The 21,255-nt window shown below is 37.1% G+C and overlaps 1 protein-coding gene across 3 annotated transcripts in view; it reads right to left on the reverse strand.

Annotated features, from left to right (window-relative positions):
- Positions 1 to 3,483: 3,483 nt before the first annotated feature.
- The window catches only part of tbck (TBC1 domain containing kinase), a 34,016-nt gene continuing 16,244 nt past the window's right edge, over positions 3,484 to 21,255 (reverse strand). For all 3 annotated transcript variants that reach the window (XM_028018804.1, XM_028018805.1, XM_028018806.1), the window contains 5 exons: positions 20,934 to 21,095; positions 13,224 to 13,396; positions 5,945 to 6,108; positions 4,501 to 4,660; positions 3,484 to 3,890 (listed from right to left, as the gene is read on the reverse strand). In XM_028018804.1, coding sequence (XP_027874605.1) covers positions 3,780 to 3,890; positions 4,501 to 4,660; positions 5,945 to 6,108; positions 13,224 to 13,396; positions 20,934 to 21,095 — 770 coding nt within the window. In that variant the 3' untranslated portion in view covers positions 3,484 to 3,779. The remainder of the gene's footprint in view (positions 3,891 to 4,500; positions 4,661 to 5,944; positions 6,109 to 13,223; positions 13,397 to 20,933; positions 21,096 to 21,255) is intronic.

Below are 21,255 nucleotides of genomic sequence, written 5' to 3' on the forward strand. Positions count from 1 at the left end.
AAAATAAAAAACAGAAAAACCCTTGATTATCCGTCAGTGGCGAAGTTCAAATGTACTATCATCAAGGTAAGAGCTACATATGGAGATTTACAGAGGATTTGTTAGGAAAGGACCCAAGCACAGAGATTGACTAGGGTAAAGACAATAGTTGTAATAATGAAAAAAATAAGGAGAACTTAATATGTTCCTGAACTTAGTTTAGCATCAGTATTTCAAATATTCTTTGGTAGGTCACAAAGAGATGCAAAGATTAACAAACCTGTGCAAATTCACAGATGTAAAACATGATTGTATGAGAAGAGCAACCGTGATTAAATTCACTTTAGAGATAAAATCAAAATGCTTCAGTTTTCATGTTTCCATCAGTAAAATCCTGCATATGTAGATGTAAGAATGGAAATTATGTTTGTGACTTTCCACCTGAATAAGCTTTCCTTTCTCACCAGTGTCTCCTGCTGTTTCAGAATAAAATTGCAGTGACTTTATCAAAATAAATACAGAAGTATTTATTGATTAATTCATTCAGACCAGATGAGATGAGGTTGGTGCTTAGCTGCACTGACCCCATATGTTCTTATTACTTTGTTTTGGAGGTGGAATGATGGGGGGAGGCAGATAATGTGTGTAGTTTTTCGTTTTAAATGTTATAGATGGATACTGCAATGAGTATTTTGTTATAAATGACTTGGCAATCTTTTATTTCAATTTTGATATTACAGACAATTAGAACACAAATGTTCAAAATTCTTAAAACAAAATGTTTTGTCTTTTTTAGGGATTCTTAGAATATGTTATTGGAAAACTATTTTAATAGGAACAATACTTTACATGACAAAAGTGGAAACATTTTGGAGAGAATAATCCCATATTGGTAGTTTGTAGGGGTTGATATTAAAACAGGGAAAAGTGACAGTTTTTATTTTTATTAAGTAATTGTGTTAGAAATAAGGAAAAACTGAAAAACATTGTCCACCACCAGTTAAATTTATTGATCTTAATTTAACAGTCCACATCAAAAGACATGCACATAAATCACAATTGTCCAAAATAATAATTTGTGTCTTAAAAAAATTTAACACTAGAATGGCTGGGTTTTTGATTTCTCCCTAGAATGGCTAAACAGGGCCAAAAGGCCCTGAGTCCACCCTGACGACTCTGATGGCTCAAATTAGCATTCTTCTTCAATTGTAAATGTGGCCGTTGACCGTCAGGCCAGAAGGTAGGAGTGTGAATTGTCCATGTTGGGGGTGGGTATCTATGATACCTGCAGGAGATCAGATCTCCTGTAGGTAGTGCTCTTCAGTTTAGTTTTGAAGCATACATGAAGTGTTTTTGGAGAGATGTGACCTTTTGCAGCTGATCCATGATGTTGTGCTGCATTATCCAGGTCATTTTGCCAAATGTACATAGAGTTTGCAAAACATACAATCTGTTTCAAAAAATATGCAAAGGTTTTTCTAAAAGAAATTAGTAATGTTTCTCTTTGAAATAAAGCTAAGAGGGTATTAATTGTGTTGATCCACCTCAAAAAAATCATGCAAAAAGTGTAAGCAAAAGAAATCTGGGAGACTTAGCACATGCAAATTTGCATGCAGCCTTTTGTGCTGTGGAGGATAAATAGGTGACTGCTTCACCTATTTAGTTCACAAGAACTAATGGCATTTATTTCAGTCATAATCTTGCGGGGGGTGACCAAGGTTCCATCACTATGTGACAGCTGGTCAGCAAACCTGGCAAACATGATTGACATGGCAGCACTGAATGCACATGTGCTTTATCAGGCATGCATTGGGGTGCAGGAGAGACGGGTGGACTTCCTGGTTGAGCTTGCAAAAGAGTTCGGTAACTCTCATGTGAGTGAGAAGAAGGCACACAAGGAGAAACTGCTTCGGCAACAACCTTCCACACCCAGCTCAGGCAAAAGGGCGAAGTGTCAGGTCAACCATCGATGCAGGATGCGTGTCCTGAGGCCGAAACATCATCAGTGACCCCTCACACCCCCACCATGGACTGTTCTCCCTGCTGCCCTCTGGAAAGAGGTTCTGCAGCATCCGGTGCAGGTCTACCTGGTTCCGAAACAGCTTTTTCCCACTTGCCATCAGACTGCTGAGCTCTTAACTGGACTGCACTCAAAAACTGGTCTCCACTTTATACCTTGCACATGTACAGAGCTAAATAACTTCTATTTTACTGTCAGTCCTGCACTTTATATTTTATATTTAGATTTATAATCATATTTTATACTGTATTTTATTTTACTCACAACATTGGAACCTCAAACATTATCCTGAGCCGTATGCAACGAAATTTCGTTCTGTATACACCCTGTGCATTGAAAATGACAACAAAGTCAGTCTAAGTCGAAGTCGAAGTCTAAGGAACAATTGTGCAACTGTGAGATGCGTTGAGGCCATTACCAGGGTACTTGGCCTAGGTAATGGCCCTATTTACTGAACAAAAGCACCTGCTAGATAAAATCCTCAGGCCAGTTGGACTATCTCTAGCCTGAATAGGTATATGTCCAAATGGCCTAACTCCAGCCATCTTGTGTGGCTTTAACATTTTAAGCAAACAGACCCATCCATCCATCCATCCATCCATCCATCCATCCATCCATCCATCCATCTTCTTCTGCTTATCCGGGGTCAGGTCGCGGGGGTAGCAGCTTCAGAGGCAGCTGGAGATACTGAACTGGAACAAGACTGTAGGTCCAGATTGTGCCAGCCCTAGAGTCCTGATGGCTTTGCAGAGAAGCTCTGAGGATTCTGCAACATCTCTTCAAGCTTAACATGACCTCAGGTAGAACTTCCATTTTTCACTTTTGTGGAAGACATCCTGCGTTAATCCGGTATCATCAGCCATCGACAACTATAAGCCTGTTGTCCTGACATCCCACATAATGAAGGTCCTGGAGAGACTCCTGTTGGCCCAAATGCGTAGGTAAACAAACACATCGGGACCTCCTGCTGTTTATCACCGTGGAGTTGATGATGCCATCATACACCTGCTCCAACTAACCCACTGCCAAGATTAAAGTTAGAACAACATATACATTTCTTTTGTTATCAATAAAGTATTCTTCAGCAAGGTAAAGCATGGTAAGTATCCAACAATATAATTCAGAAAGGGGAAAGGCTATTTTACTTGTGGATTAATTCCCAGAGTTAAAGTCCATCATATCTGTAGTAGAAGTGTGGGACGTCCTCCAGCCCACGATTTGCAATGTCATCAGGTATGCAGAGGGCGGTTTATTTCCGGGCAGTCAGGGATCTTTTTATGATTGTGAACATTCCCTCTCTACTTGAAGCTGTAAACTAGGGAAAATTGAAGTCCCAGTTAAAAACAAATGCTCTTCATGAAATATATAAATAAAAAAAGGCTAGCAAGTATTAATCAGAAATGGTTTCTCACCTTTGCCAGGGGTAGTATGCAAAACCTGAGTTGAAGACCTGGTCTATATCATTAGATTCAACAACAAACATATGAAGGACATAAAGAGATACATTTATTTAAAAAAAAATACATCAATTTATTATTGAATCACTAACATACATACTGACTACAGGTCAATTTTACAAGACATGCACGAAGAAACACTTTCTGACCACAAAATAAATGAAGAAGGATCATCAACAATCTAGTTAAAATTTTAATCAAACTGATATTTTGTAACACTATGACATGATGACATTTTTTCACTAACAGATTTTTTTTCCCATTTTATCCACAAACAATTTTCAGTCCTCATGGTTACTTTAATCTGAAGGTGGATTATGAGTTCAGATCTGAGGTGAGGGGACAGTGAGGAGTCCTGTGGGCTTCAGCTTGCTGATCCCTCCATCCAGAATACAAACACGAGAAAAATTCACCTTGACCAGATGTGCAGCAAACTGGGAAGAAGAAAAATATATGCAAAGTCATTTCTGAAATTCAAACAACAGCAATCGTAATTTTCTACTAGAGGAGTAACATCTTTATTGAAATGTAAAACAGAATTTGTAATCACAAATCACCTTGATGTAATATGTTTTTGTTGCAATTATTGAGACACATTTCGATCGAAGTAAAAAAAAAAAAAAAGCTTCTCTGCACATAAAATATTTTGTCTGCCTTTTGGATTTTTCTAGTCCAGCTATATTTTAATGTCCATTTGTGGTTATTCAAAGTTTTGGTTACTAATTTATTTTTACTCTACTGATCTAATTATCATCCACTTGTTAGCAAAGAGCAGGATGGCACTAATATTACCATGTAAGTAAATTATGCATTTTAAATATTGAGTAAAACTGTATAAAATTGTATATAAAATTGTACACTTCATGTACTAACAACACTGCTTTATTCGTGTTCTCATAGGTGCATTGATAGAATATTTCTATAGAAGTCTGTTAAAATACATCTTTTAAAGAAAGTGAATTTTAATAACCACGCCTTACTAATACATAAAGTTTTTAATGTAGTGTGTGGCATACTGATGTATCTGTGGCTCAGCTTGCTCACCAAAGCAGCACTCTTTACAGCATGGCTGACGATCACAATTACGCGGCCTCTGTAGTTCTGGAGGGCTCCTGAAGCAGGACACTGCACAAGTTCACCATCAGCCCCGAAGACGCTGTTAAAGGGAATGTTGATGCTTCCTGAAACATGTCCTCTACCAAAGCTGGAGACAGTAGGGTTAAGGAGTGCAATGTTTGGCAGGTGTGCTAATCCCTCTGAAGCAAAGCCTACAACTGTGGTGAACTTTGTTTATCTTTCCCACAATACAAGTCTTTGAATGTTGTGAACTGCAAATGTTCTTTAGCAGCATGAAAAATGCCTTCTTTAGAAAAGAATGAAAAGGATAATCAGTTCTGTTAAAGGGAATGCAGACACCAACACTGCATGAAAGAGGAAAGATAGAGCATTCAAAAGCCAAAACAATGCTTGAGTCCCCTGGTTAATCTTCCTACTTTATGCTATCCCCTCTCCCAGACTGCAGTATTTGGTTGGGCAGCTTTGTGCTGGGCTTACTGCATGTTACAGAATTTGGACGAGAAACTAAAAAAGCTCATCCCTCCTAAATTTCTTTCCACTTCCCCTTCCCAGACACAGAGCCAATTTAGTCTATGATCTTTGTGCGTTTGTAACTCTACCAAGAAACCTAAGCATATCAAAAAGTTACATACATAAGACAAAAAAAGAACATTTGTATGCATTTTTTATGTAAATAATAGGTTTTAAGTCATATTTGTTTGAACAAATATTTCAGTGAGCCAGTCTCTGGTTTTAGGTAAGAGGTTTCAGACAGGTTATCAGAAAAAGAGATATAAGGTAACATTAACAGAGGTAACCATTGTAACTATGTAGTTCATCACATAAGTAAACACTCAACCTTCAGAAAATAGTGAGGATGAAGTTGGACAACATATTTTTGTTAGATGGCTGAGAAAAATGTCTTGTTGAAAACATAAAAGCAGAAAGAGAGTCATTAAATAATTTGCTTCAGCGTCTGAACATGTAAACTGTTGAGAAATACATTATCAGATCAGATTGGATTGGTAACAGCAGTTATCCCGCAAAAAATAGAAACATCATTCTCAAACCAGAATCCCAATAGCCAACGCTAATGGTAAGTAGCAATGATCCCACATCACCACAAATCATCATAGGGTGACTGTGTTGGAGGCTTCGGTTTCAGATGACAGATTTAACTGTCTGTTTCTGTGAAGAGATGCTTAATGATGTAGCAAGAAGTGAGGGGCTCAGCGCTGTTGTTGCCAGACTGTTTGTCCTTGTATCTCCACAACCTTCACTGGGTCACGCTTTTCAATATAGTAAAACCTACCACTGTATCAGCATCCACTTTTATGTAGGAATTTATGTAGTAGTTTCAGCATTATTAAGCTGATAAACAGCTGAGAAACAAGAGCAGTCAGGAATGATATCTATTAAATGGTAAGGATACTCTTCCACATTGCGGATGTCGACAGCAACAATTTTTGGCTTGCCACTTTTATTCCTTTTGGTTGGTCCGGCGAGAGAGAGTTCACAGAGGTCAATTAGATCCTCAGCCGAGATTCGGGGAGACACCTCAGCTTTCAGGTCACACAGCGCCAGGGGCTCTCGGGACTGCAAGAGAGGAGGTCACAGGAAAAGAGATGAAGCAGGATAGAATTTCTGAACGCTGTTATGATGAAAAGCTAATCATTTAGAGATGACGTGAAACTTGCCAGCTTGATTATTGTCATTAAATAACCAATAAACAGACAATTACATCTTAATGACTCCCATGTTTATCCTTTCAGACGTAAGATTTTTTTTAACAATAGCCCCACATAAAACCACTCTCATTCTCCAACATGAATAAACATTACAAAGAAATTACATTTATAACACCCTTGAGTTGATCATTTGAAGAAAAAAAAAGTGCCTCTTCAAATGCGTAACATTACAATGCTGTAAATGTGGTAAAAATCTGCCATCAGTCTGAAAGGAAGAACCATATAAATGATGCATCAGGACTGAAAGGGTTAAATAATTCCCCTCTGTAATACTGACAGATGAGCAGCAGCCGTGGCCAGAACATAATCCTGTGGTGGGTTTGCTCATGAGCTGCCAAACAGATTCAATGCAGCAGGCAGCCAGAGGCATGGCTGCGGGACCCAGAGCTCTTCTCTGCAGTGGTGGCCAAGTGTTGTACCACCCAAATAGGCTGAAAATCACTCCTTCCTAAAAGGTATCATGTATAAACAATACATCTGTTTCCTGAGTAACAGTAAAGAAAAATAAAATCACAAAGTTTTCGTTGTATTATAAAAGCTATTTTTGACACAAGAGCAAGGAGGGTTACATCAGATTACAGCCAACTGCATCTCCAGCTGGTTAAGATCGTTTCTGGTTTATTAAATTCTTTTCAAGCATATTTTCTGAATAATCAAATGCATCTCTCGACACTTTCTAAAAATTTGGATGTGGATTTAAAAGAAAAACATTTGAACAGCAATATTTACAATTTTTGTTTCCAAACAACAGCTCTGCAACTTTCAATTTCTGTTTTGAAAAGAAATATATTTTCCCTTGTCCTTTGTATAGGAAAGATAAATCACATTTATTTATTCTGTGCCATAGATGTCGAGTAGTCCAAGATCAAATTCTGTAGGCTGTGATAGAAGGATTGCAGAAGTTTTCAACAAGGCAAAATGGAAAACAACAACAGGAATGAACACAGTCATGACGTCTTGGGTCTAATTTTATACGCATTAAGGGCTTTCAAATGGTTACTGAAGTGATTAAAACAACTAACTGTCTGACCTTACCTTTATTAGCAGGGAAGGCTGAGCTAGTAAAGCTATATCAGGCAAATTTGCACTTGATTTGTTTTCCTTTAAGTCTTGTAGAAGGTAAACTGATAATGTAAGAACAAGTTCAATATTGGATGGCTATGCTTACTTACATAAAGTGGGTGGAATTAAATGCAATAAATTAATATCCCAGAACAGCAGTTTTCCTGTATGTGTATTCCCACAAAATGTGATTGCATTTATACAACCGTCACATTGTATAAATACAGAAGGTTTTAAAACCTTAAAATTTGTTAAAGTTCTGTGCTGTATAATTACAGCATGGTCTCTTGCCACGCTGTAAAGAAAACAGTTTGAATAAATGCTAAATCAACCTGTGATTAATGAGTGGATCTTCTGACCAGGATTGTATTGGAAGAAAACAAGCTTATGCATGAGTAACATGGTAGCTGTCAAAAATGTAGTTAGGAACGTTGAGTTTTGAGAAACCTCTGTCTTTAAATACACACATATACAGAGGTATCTGTGGTACAACCTCCTCCATTAATGAACAGAAACAGGGAAAATGCACAGCTTGTCAGGGTTCTGGTCTGATGAAGCCCTGCATGGTTATTTAAATGTCAAAGTAAGCAGGGTGAGAGTCAAGGATGGCTTACAGGAACTTTGGCATTTCACTGACGAGACAGTGATGACTCTAAACAGAAATAACAGAACCAGCACAACTGATATGTGCTTTTGTAATTCTAAAAACAAAAGCACATATCAGTTGCCCATACTCTGGTCACACAATATGGGGAAACATGTTCCTTTAAAACTGTGGTCAGAATCCAAGGAAATGCTGAGAACAAATATTGTTAACTATCAACATCCAGACAGAAGTTAACTATAAAACAGAGGGAGGCTTTAAAATAAAATAAAATTTCCATTTTTCTTTGGTTTAACGTATCTGGCCACACAGAAGTCCTTAGAGTAACATTCAACTTTTTTTTTAATAAAACATATTTCCAATTTTAAAAAGAACACAAATGATGCACCTCAACAGTTCAGTCTGCAAAAATCCTGAATTTTGCTTTTGACATCCCAGTTGTTGGTCTGATCCAGAACAATGACGGGTCAGCAGACAGAAACGAGGCGGATCGGAACCAGAGTCAAATTCCTTGTTTGTCTGAACAGCTTGGCAAATAAAGCCAAGCTGTTCATAATTTAACTATATATAATAACGCTTTAAAATTCAGATGAAACAAGGTTTTGAATAAACGTGTGACGCTACAGGTATTCTTCAATTCCTAAAACATTCTTGAAGTCAGAAAAAAACCTGCACTATTAGACCAAATTGCACTGGAGGAGGATAGTCATGGGGTAAGGACCCCACCTCATAAATCCATCTATATATAGGGGTTTTTTTGTGTGTTGTTTTTTCATATTCATGTCCAGTTCAGTTAGAGTACGTTAGGACAAAAGTGAAGAAATTAGTTTGGCTCCATCTGAGAAGGAGAGCTTGTTCCCTGTCTAAGTAGTCTAGACAGTTTGAGATGAATGTTTTCTCAGAGGAAAACCTGAGAGCAGCGTTTCCTGATATTATAGAGAAGAGTGTGACACAATCATTCATTGCATGTGATTTATCTATTTGACCACATATTTCATAGTACGACAGCACCCCAAGCTTTTACGAAAGCCGCAGTTCAGTTCTATTAAGTTTATTCATAAAACACTGATTCACAACAAATGTCTTAATTATTACATAATAATCTGTGCAATAGGAACATGAAGCTTACAACTAAGATTGGAGGATGTTTATTTTTCTTTAGGTCAGTGTACAGGTTGTCAAAATTAAAATAACTATTTATGATTATTTGCAATTATATTCCCATAACTGCAATATTTAACAGGTTATTTTACCCAAAGCAGAAATGCTTAATTAAAAATAATTTTAAAAAAAAATTATGGTATGTGTTTTTCTTCATTATTTGTTAGTACTGTGATGAAGTATTTATAGAAGTATAGATCTTGAGATAAATACCATACATTTGAATTTGAATTTAATTTAATTTAATACCCTGAACATTATGGAAGCATTTTTAGCTTTTGAAATTGTTTTTATCACATGTCTATTTATATGTGTGTTCAATTTGCTTTTAAGCTTTCTTAGGATAATTTCTTGCCTTGAGGATAACATCACCTCTCTCCTATTTCAGGGGCCTGAAGAACGCATCAAATCTTGTGCTCTCTGTTTTTCTAAGTCATGTGTGTTTTTACTCAGGCCTCTGAGACTGTTAGCTTAACACAACACACTGTTGACTGGATGTTTTAAGAAGAGAGGTGAGAAGCACACAAATGCAACAATGGATCAATACTGAAGATCATAAAAATAAGCTTCGTCTGAAGGAGAGAGCACAGCAATCATCTGGGAGCCCAGTAAATGATCCGTTTATTCTTTTGTGTGTATGAATACAATCTATCTTGCCAAAAAGTATTTGCTTGTCACAAATGTGAACTCAAGTATTATTCCACTTTTAATCCAAACTGTTCAATATGATCTCTAACCAGCCTTTGCAGCTATCACAGCTTTTACTCTTCTGGGAAGGTTTTCTCCAAGGTTTGGGAATGTTTATGAAAATTTTTTGCCTTTTTTCCAGTAGAACATTGGTGATGTCTGATATTGAGGCTGGACAGGAAAGCCTGGCTTTCAGCCTCTCCTTTAATTTATCCCAATTTAGGGCTGCCAATATTAGGAAAATATGTGATAATATTGGTGAATGTTGTAACTTGTGATGAATAAATAAATTCATAATAGAACAGTGTCTTTGTGCTCTGGTTGCACAGCAAACAAGGACTCCCGATGATGAGCAGTCTAGCTAGTTGCTGAAATAAAATAACTATATTTGTTATTTCCATCTAAACAAGGTTGTATTAATAAAGTTACTTTCAACTGACGTCTGGTGTTTTGGATTTGAAAATGTTAAACCACCATACCACCTCTTTATCTTCTAAAATATTTTTATGCTGCATTAAACAACAAGTGTCATCAAATATACCACGAGTGTCAGTGTCAGTGTGCATGGTGCTAAACTACCTAGCTCGCATTTATTGCAGTCTAGGCAGTTCTTTGTGATATAAATACAGTGCAAAGTAATACATTTGGAATACATTGTACAGGAATATCCCAAATGTTTTCTGTTGTGTTGAGGTCAGGACTCTGTGTAGACCAGTCAAGTTCTTAGGTGTGTCCTGAGTTAACACATCTACATGTAAATATCAGGAAATAAAAGCTGGCAATCTGAACTGTTCTGCTCATCTTTTGATGTTAAACCCAAATGTCTTCACAACAAAACAAAGGAATTTGCCTTGATGTTCCAATATTTTTGGAGGGGACTGTATGTCTTTACATTGAAAAGTAGTACATACACTGCCTGGCCAAAAAAAAAGTCGCCACCAAAAAATGGTCACACTCTCTAATATTTTGTTGGACCGCCTTTAGCTTTGATTACAGCCTGCATTCGCTGTGGCATTGTTTCAATAAGCTTCTGCAGTGTCACAAGATTTATTTCCATCCAGTGTTGCATTAATCTTTCACCAAGATCTTGTATTGATGATGGGAGAGTCTGACCACTGCGCAAAGCCTTCTCCAGCACATCCCAAAGATTCTCAATGGGGTTAAGGTCTGGACTCTGTGGTAGCCAATCCATGTGTGAAGAAGATGTCTCATGCTCCCTGAACCACTCTTTCACAATGTGAGCCCGATGAATCCTGGCATTGTCATCTTGGAATATGCCCGTTCCATTTGGGAAGACAAAATCCATTGATGGAATAACCTGGTCATTCAGTATATTCAGGTAGTCAGCTGACCTCATTCTTTGGGCACACAATGTTGCTGAACCTAGACCTGACCAACTGCAGCAACCCCAGATCATAGCACTGCCCCCTCAGGCTTGTACAGTAGGCACTAGGCATGATGGGTGCATCACTTCACCTGCCTCTCTTCTTACCCTGATGCGCCCATCACTCTGGAACAGGGTAAATCTGGACTCATCAGACCACATGACCCTCTTCCATTCCTCCAGAGTCCAATCTTTATGCTCCCTAGCAAACTGAAGCCTTTTTTTCTGGTTAGCCTTACTGATTAGAGGTTTTCTTACGGCTACACAGCTGTTCAATCCCAACCCCTTGAGTTCCCTTCGCATTGTGCGTGTGGAAATGCTTTTGCATTCACAATTAAACATGCTCCTGAGTTCTGCTGTTGTTTTTCTTTGATTTGATTTGACCAAACGTTTAAGTAATTGCCGATCACGATCATTCAGGATTTTTTTCCGACCACATTTCTTCCTGGAAGACGATGGTTCCCCACCATCCTTCCAGTTTTTAATGACGCGTTGGACAGTTCTTAACCCAATTCTAGTAGTTTCTGCAATCTCCTTAGATGTTTTCTCTGCTTGATGCATGCCAATGATTTGACCCTTCTTAAACAGACTAACGTCTTTTCCACGACCACAGGATGTGTCTTTTCCCATGGTTGTTTAAGAAATGAGGAGTTGCATCAGCTGGGGTTAAATAACTTGTTGCCAGCTGAAAGATAATCGCCTATGCAGTACTTATCCAATAGGAGGCTTGTACCTATTTGCTTAGTTAAAGCCAGGTGGCGACTTTTTTTTGGCCAGGCAGTGTATATTACTATTTGTGTTTAAGATATATGTTCATTTAATTATCAGACAAAATTGTAATTTGTCTGATAATTAATTTACAAGGGGCTTGTAAATTATTTTTAAAGCTCAAGAAAAGGAATCTTTGTGAACATAACTCTTGGAAAATAAAACGTGTTAAAATAACATCTGCGGTTAAAGCTCTGTTAGAGTGAGAAGTACATAATAATTTACACGGCTTTGAGCTTCATCTACATTTTGGGAATTATCTGTTCAGAGACTCAAATGTAACAGATTTCAGTTAGATATAAAAGTCTCCAGCTGTAAGAGAGACAAGTAGCTCAGATGGAGATAATACACTTTTAATGAGCTTATTATAAAACTGTCAGCACCTATTACATCTCTAATGCCCAGGTCTGAATGGATGGCACTGGAGGAGAAATGAAGAATAAATTTGCAGTATGATACTAATAGTTTTCAATAGAATGGAAATAAGAAGGTGATCATATATCAAATCAAAAACCCTTGCACTTCCACATTTTAACTTTTAATACCGTTAGTTTAGCATTACTCTCAGTGTTGATATCATGGTCATCACTTGTTTATTCAATGTAATTGCATTTATAATACATGGTCCAGCTACCAGTCTCAAGGTAGGTTGTGGTTTTGAAATAATAAAAAATAAAAATAACTATGGTTTCAAGACATTACAAAATTTCACTTCTGCATTTGTAATGGAAATGTAGTGTGGAGGAAAGAACATTTACATGACAGCATAAACTTCAACTCTTATGAATCTTTTTATTTTATTTGTTTGCTTTAAATTTTTACCTCATAATATTTTTGTGAAGTAAAAAATATTCTATATTGACAGCCATGCAATGAAGATCTTTATCTTAGCTTGATGGTGAGTTTCCAAGATGAAATCATGCCCTTATAATGTTAATTATGAGACTGACTTACTAATTACTTCACACAACTACACTACAAAACAGATCAATTATCCCTGGTAAGCTAAAAACCAGATCCAAAAATCAATCAATAGTATTTTACAATTGAGTTTATTATGCATTGTGAAGTATTTGATTTTAATAAAAGCATGCAAACAGTCAATTTTAATTTTGTTTTGTATGATTTTATCATTTTACACCACATTTATATTAAACCAGTCTCTATTATAAGATTTAACCAGCCTCTACTCTCTCACTTAATTAGTTCAGAAAATTTTAAAGCAAAAAGCAATTATAAATTGCTCCCACCTTATTTTTTTAATGTAAATATAATAATAATTATGTGTGAGACTAACCAGGTCCATCTTGGGCATGTCTTGGTAGTCGGATGAGAAATATATTGCTGTTTTCCCAAAGATGCCTTCACCACCAGCTTTCATTGGCTGAGCATACTGTCGGTAGGTAGCGCTCTTTGGAGTCCAACAGAAGAGGTTGATGGATTCGCGAACACAGCGCTCAATGTCAATTTCTGTACAAACAATGCGAAAAGGAAAAATAAACATACATGTACAGCACTGTAGAGCTTGTTGCACTTACATGTCTTACTTTTCAACAGACAGAAAGAAGGAAATTCCCATACTTTTCCAGACTGCATTGGAACCTTGAGTGTGGGAGGTTGCATTAAATTGCAGCAGCATATAGTTTGACCTTGGCAATTTGCCTTCATTAGCAACCCAAGCATTCATTTAGCACTGCCAGCAGCCTTTAAGGTAATAACTGCCTTATTTAAGCAGGCGTTGCTCCCTTGAGTTTAGTATAATAGGTTATAAATACTCTTTCATCAAAAAGCAACTTTTTTTTTGTAGAATTTCAATGTAGCCTGCTTCTCATTGTGAGAACAGAGAGGATTATGGATCTGGGACTTGTTGGATTAGTCGAGGATTTGGGTAAATTAGGAGTGCTGTATCCTCACAGTCCTTCATACAGACAGTCTCTTTCATTCTATCTGCTTCTTCGAGGCCAGTAAGCAGGTCTGGCTAATGAGCTCTTCTTGGTGTGACCTGCACCTGGGCCAGGCTCCGGAGAAGTTATATAGCAGATTTATCATGGCCTCCCTCCGCTCCATCACAGTGTCAAGGTAAGGAGGTTGTCAGCTCTCTGGGGATAGGACCTGACACACTCAGTTACAAGGTCCATTTCGGTGAAAAACACACTGGGAGTCTGATATTCCACACCGACAGGCTAGCAGTAGTTCAACGAAACACATTTTCCTTCCCTGGGGCCATGAATGCTGCCTGCAATCGCTCCTTCTGCTAAAAGAGGCAGAAATGAGGAGGAGGAGATTGATTGCTTTAACAATCTCTCGGCTCAGCTGGGCATTCTAACACAGCCAATCTGCTTAACAACCAATTTGTCAGAGTAAAATAATGGAGTAAATAACATATATAGTGGCACGTAGAAGGTGAGATGTGGCTTGTTGCAATAAACTTCTGACAAGCTGGATTATTTAACTAAGCAGGACAATAGAAAAAAATTGGAAAAAAATATATACACATTTTTTAAAGGCATTTTGTATGAAAAACAAATACCTGGTTTTGTTTTCTTTCAAATACGGTACAATAAATGTTTCACTTATCACAGGTTTATTATTATTTTATTGTAAACTGAAATACTAATCAGTTTACAATAAGTCAGTCCATTAGTGACTAGTCTAGTTACAGCAGTTTTCATGCTTGTCCAATTCTAAAGATTGGACAAACCTAATGTCAAAAAATATTTGACAATGTTCTCTTCTTGTGATTTCTGTTACACAGAAATTTAAATATAAATCTCGGTCTAACAGAGCATTATCCAATTCAGATTTGAACAGACATTATTTCCAATTTTAAATTAGAGGTGATCAAATCCAATGTAATCTCATTCAAAAAAATTTAAGTAGCTGTTTGGTTTAGTGCTGGAAGCTCCCAGGCAGAGTGCTAGCATGCTGCAAGACAAACAGCTTCTTTTGCACTCCAATTTCTTTAGAATACATAAACAGAACCATTCTACTCAATCAGTCTTTTGCTCTAGTCGAGCTACATTTGACACATGCGCAGCATGTGTTAAACATGCTATTCATATTTATCACATGAACAGCATTACAATACAATTATATGTTCTACGTCTTCAAAGACAGATGGGTTTATTATTAGATTCAAGCAATATGTTTCTCTTCATACCAGCTTACTATCACCTTGGACTGAATGTTGTATACTGTTTGCACACAATTTCTGCAACCCCTGGCTGATTTCCCAAAGCTGACAATCAATAGCTGGAGATCATCAGCTCCGTGCTTGTTGTGTCTCATTGAACCAAACACTAATGTCCCATGAACAATGCTAGTGCATTATCTGTACACACAAGGTTCATGTCAGCTAGAGAATCGCTCTTGTCCACTGTGAATTGGTGACGTGCATAAACACAAGAGAACTCTGCAGATTACACTGAGCTACGGGCAAAGGGTATCAAAAGGGGAGATTAATTGCCATCGATTGTCAACTTGAGATGTCCGCCTTGCTAAGATATTAAATGTGGCAGCGCTATATGCCCGTTTAAAATATTAAAAGCTGCAGTATGCAACTTTTATCTAAAACATTTTGTTGCATATTTGTTTAACCTGTTAGTATGTGGTGACATTATGGCAAAAGACAGTTTATTTGTGAAAAAAGGAGGAGCCAGGAGGAGGGTCTTAGCACTGTCAATTATCCTCCATGTGACGCTGCTCATCCTTCCTCCCCCTGCTCTCTGTTACCCTGCAGCTTATTCAGGCGGGCAGAGCTTTTTGTGAATGCTCAGGCTAGTTAGCATGGCCATCGATGTCAGTGGATAAACAATTTTCCTGAAACAATAAGTCGTTGTGCTGCCATTAGAAAACTGAGCAGTGAGTACACAAGGATGATTCTCAGCGTTATGACCATCCTCTTGGCTCTTATTGGTTGTTTTTGATTGGAAACGGTGCATTTCTTCAGACAGGGAGGAACTGGGGGAGATATATCTTTTCACAGATTATCTCATATTATCAGAACATAGTGACAGTTTTAAAAATATGCAAAACATTTTTAATAAAAGTTTCATACTGATGCTTTAATGTTTAAAAGTCAGGCGTGTAATCTAGACACAGAAATGTGCATTAGAAACATACATACATTCCTAAATCTTATAGTAGTTTAGAGATTGCAAACATTAATTTTACGATTACAGGAGAGAATAAAACATATTCAAAGCTATTTTTTAATCTGGATGTCTTGTCCTGATTGGAATATCCAACTCTTGAATTGGGTTCCATGTGTAATGGACTTGTCAGTGGGAATTACTATCACTGACTTCATTTACTGCTCCAGTTGTCCCAAACAGGAGGGTTAAGTGTATGAATCCTGATGTGAGGAATCCTTTAGGAATCAGTATCCTGGAACAGATCAGCTAGATTTGACAGCTGCACACAGGAATAGAGGACTGTACGGGAACTTTATTCATACCTGCACTGATTTAACACAGATTGAGAATCTTGTATAAAACTGAAAGACATACTGAACCTTTTTCATAAATTACACTAGCGGTGCCCAAGTCCTGTCCACGAGAGCTACCGTTCTGCTTTTAGATGCATCCATTCTCCAACATACTTGAATGCATGTACTTATATCAAGTAGCTGAATTCCCTCCCCAGAAGTCATTCAGATTGGTAGAGGCCTTTTAGCGAGACACTAATTTGATTCAGGTGTGTTGGAGAAGGAATGTGTCTAAAACTTAAACTCTTTTAGTCTTGGCCACTGTGCTGCAGATCAGTTTCACACTGTTGGCAGTCTTTTTGTAGCCTGGGCCATCTTTATTCTTTTTTCAGATCCTCAGAGTTCTTGTGTTGAACTTCCAGTGAACAGTATAAGGTTGCGTGACCAATACCAACAACACACCTGCTCCCCATTCACACCAGAGACCTTGTAACACTACTGAAATGCATATTATGAGAGAAAATAGCTACAGGTAATTGGGGACAATTTGGACATTTTAATTTAATAATAGTTTCATTTAGTTGCCAGTGGTTACGAGATTAATGAATATATGCTTAATTATTTTAAAGGGATTAGAAACTTACATTATTAAACATTCTGTACACTAACTATTTTAAATTGCATAAAAGTGTTGTATCTAAAGTGTTGTCCCAAAAAAAAAGAATTAATTACATATTTACATAAATATAATGGAGTGTGCTCATTTTGTGAGATACTGCTTGATACTATTTTAACTTTGGGGGGGAAAAAATATTGAGCAACCAGATATAGCCCTTCATAATAAAAAGCAAAACAATTGTGGGCAAAAACAATTTCCGGTATTTCTCCTTCAATCTGTGCCACACAGTGAGCTAGACAACATCTAGTTGACCTGTTTTATAATCCAAAACCAGCAGCAGGCTGTGTTGTTCTGCCTCCACACACGAGGCTCCTGTAGTTGTGAATGTGATGCATGTGGTGCTGGCTCAGTAAAAAATGAATGGAAGCTTCAGCTTAATGAGGACATCAATTTTCCATGCCTAATGGCTGAAATGAACAGGTGCAGGCCACAAATCACAGGATATGAAGCATAATTTACTAGCCGCATATATGTAAATGTGCATGCGCGTGACTTTGTATAAACATGGAATAAAATTTTATTGCCATCGTTTGACAAAGGTTGCCTTCACATTTAGAGATCTTGGCAAAATATTTGAAACATATTGCCAAAAGTGCATGATGTATACCCTCAGCAGACTTCGAAAGATATTAACGTTTTACAGTGGCTCAGCCACAGCACCACCTTGAATGTCATAGTGAACCTGTGAAGGAAGCTAAAGATTAAGGTGACAGCAAGGAAGCCTTCTGACTTGAAAGGTCGATCACCAAAGACAAAATAGCACTGAAAACATGAATAGAAATGGTCAGAAATTATAAAAATGGTTTTCATGTTGCAATGCGAGTAAATATTGTCATACTGAATATTGAGAAGGGCATTAATTTGTGAGGTGCCACTGAAAAAAGACCATATTGTTAATTTCACTTTTTAATAAAAATCAAAAGGATGTTTGGTTTTTAATCAACACTGGCTGTGCACTTGCTTTCCAAGTCATCATCTTCCTTTTGCACAATAGTTTTCCCAACACATTATTCTATTTTTTCTATGAACATTGTGCTTTTTGATTTTGGCAACACTGGCAGTATGAAGTGCTTGCACAGTGCTTAAACCTATTTGTATTGAAATAAAATATATTCCAAACCTTTTAATATACAAAAAGAAATGTATGTTTAAGTCTGGGACATTTTCTGTGGCTAAGAAAACAGACAGTACCAACATAGCTTATTTAGGTACAAATTAAAAATAAGTTCTTACGTCTTCACTGTTTTAGAGATTATAAACATTTTGCTTAAGTGGGTGGCACCAGGCTTAGCAGGTCTTGTTTGTCACAGGTTGTATAAAGAAACCTATGACAGGTTATATAAAAAAATTGCCAACATAAACCAGACAAGAACCTTACTGGAGGCTTAGATAAACAGTCTTTCCACTCCAGAGTCAGTTCCTAATATAGTGTAAGAGGATTTCAAAATACCATGCTATAACAATCTGGGTATAGTTAGCTGACGATAATTTACCAAAAAAAAAAACAACACAGTTGGCAGAAGGAGCCAGCTACTAGAGAAGCTAACACTAGAGAAGCTGACTGCAGCTTCAGGCCAACATATTTTACCTGTATATGGAAAACCTGGAGTACTTCTCCTTCTGGCCCACACAGTTGTTGAAGATTGATAGAAAAACACTGAACTTTGGCAACGCTAAAAGTGGACACTAGGGGAAGCTTCTCTTGCAGCATTTGTGCATCTCTTCTGAGCAAACTTTTTCCAGTAACTTATTTCATCCCTAAGATGCTCAGTTTTTTTTACGCTAAGTAACACTGCTTTTTAAGGAAAGAGGTGGAGTAATCACTCAGCATGAAGTGTACACTGAACATCTCATGACATTTCTACAAGTAAGAAACTAAAAGTAAGGGGGAAAAAAGAAGACATCTTTCAAAATAAATAAAATCTTTACAATGTCAGCAAATTAGAAAATGAATAGATAATCATAAGTAACCGTACAACTATAAAACTGTCAAACTTTGTTTTTGCGTGGCTTCAGGAGCTAAAACTAGTTATTGTTGCAAAACACGTCAAGTTTTTAGTAAAGCAAAAATATTCAACCTGAATTAGTTTCAAGAGACTGGATACAAAAAGATCTGATCTGTTTTTGAGTGCACCATACTTGAGTATTAGTGGGTAAATCTAAGACCACTCTTTGGTGGTTCCTGAGGGAAGAAGACTTTTGGGTCAGTGTGGTGTTTGCAAATTAAGTCAAAGGGAAGCACAAAAGATGTAACAAGAAATCTCAAAAGGAAACAACCTTTCTACAAGTTGAACATATTCTACTCAGTTCAGTTTATTAAGCTTAAACTGAAGCTTCAATTTGATAAATAGGTTTTAAAAAGTAGACAAAACAAGAAACACAAAACTCTATTTTGGCTATAGAAAGCCTCTAAACATTTTTCATTGCCACTAAAAGGCTTTCTTCAGTTTCTGCTAACCTTTTATTTGAAGTATGCTTATTGCATAAATGCAAAGTACCAATATTGCAATACAGAGTGATACTACAGGAGCAGAGAAGGAAACTTTAAACTGCATCATAAAGAGCCCTGTTGACCTAAGTTAGAGTGAACATTTTTAGAAATGACTGGAATAGGCATTGCTTGAAAACATTAGACCTTCACCTTAAGTTTTTTTTTAACTCGTACTAGGTAATGCAAAGTGCTGTAAATAACATTAGCAATCTTTTGACTTCACCTTTCTTTAAATTAAATGCATCCATCACCAGAGCCAGTGAAGGAGCCCCACAGCAGAACACAAGCCAAACCATATCTTGAGATATCCAGTGATATTTTTCCTTGAGAGCACATTTTATTTATAATCAGTCTGCTTTACGATTAATGAACATTATACCAGAAGCTTGTTTTATTAGTTTAAGTTACCAAAAAAAAAAAGACCTTTTTAGCAAAAGTCTTTTTGTGTTCTAACACTTGTGGGAACCTCTTTCGATCTCCAGTAGAAACCGGACGTTTACACACAGTGAATGCATAGAGATGCATCTTTTTTCCCACTGTCTGAAGTTCAGTCAGAACAAACTTCTCTTGTTTTGGGTCAGTGCGAATTTTGGGTTTAGCAGATGTAGATGTCTACATTACATCAGAATTCTTGTTAATGCTTTCAAATTCAGAAGTTTACATGCATTTCCGAAGCATTTGGCAGAATTTCCTTTGAACTGCATAAAACATTAATTTTAAGAATGTAAATAATTCCCACCACAGTGGTATATAGCAATTAAGCACATTATTATTCAAACCCCTAATATATGTGTAAAATAATATTTCATTCAAGCAAGGCATTTTTACATGAAACAGACAACTACCTTGACAACTAATTTGAAAGATAGGGGCGTTCAAGGTGTTTGCAGGAAACAGACAACTACCTGAAGACATTAAGGCAATTTGAAAGACAGGGGCGTTCAATCATATTAGATTAGAGTCAAAATTCTGGTTGGGTTGCTCCAAAACATTATTACCTCCTGTAAGTAAAATTAAGAGATTACTTTAAACTCAAATGTGCCAAGAGTATGAAATATACAGGTTCATACATATAATTCAGGTGAAATGTCGATACTGTTCCCCACTCAATTTTCCAGAGAGCTCAATCCCTCTTAATTTAAAGTTTAAAAAGTAATGCAAAGCTAGAAAACTAATTTATGGCAATACCGCAATGAGGCTGTAAATTCCAACAAAATGAATGGGTTGGTGAATGGATGGAGGATTTCCCATACTTTTATTAGAAAATACCTCAACCAAATTCTGTACTTTTGCAGACTGTATAGGAGCCCTGTGAGGATAATGGCTACTGTCGGTCAGTATTTTTGTTATACTAAAATCTGAAATGGAACTGAAAAGAGAGAAACAGTAAAGTACTGGCTAACATTCTTACCTGGCAGGTCAGAGAAGAGCAGGATGCATTCATTAAAGCCATTAGCCAATAGACGGTCCCTGAGCTGCTGCAGTATGGCAACGCCAATACAAAAGGGGAACGAGGAGCTTCCCAGCAGCAACGTGTCCCACAGGTGGAAGATTTTGTGCAGAGGAAACACGTCTGCATGCCAGGTGGAAAAACAAATACAACAGGGGAAATGTGTTACAAATACCATATCAGTGTCTGGATTTTTTTTTTTTTTTTTTTAATGAGATTTAGTTGTTCCTGTGCTATATAAACAATTACAGAGGTGGACAATTACCCAGTAAGTGAAGAAGTA

The sequence above is a fragment of the Xiphophorus couchianus genome, chromosome 5 (assembly GCF_001444195.1).
Source record: "Xiphophorus couchianus chromosome 5, X_couchianus-1.0, whole genome shotgun sequence".
NCBI classification, from domain to species: domain Eukaryota; kingdom Metazoa; phylum Chordata; class Actinopteri; order Cyprinodontiformes; family Poeciliidae; genus Xiphophorus; species Xiphophorus couchianus.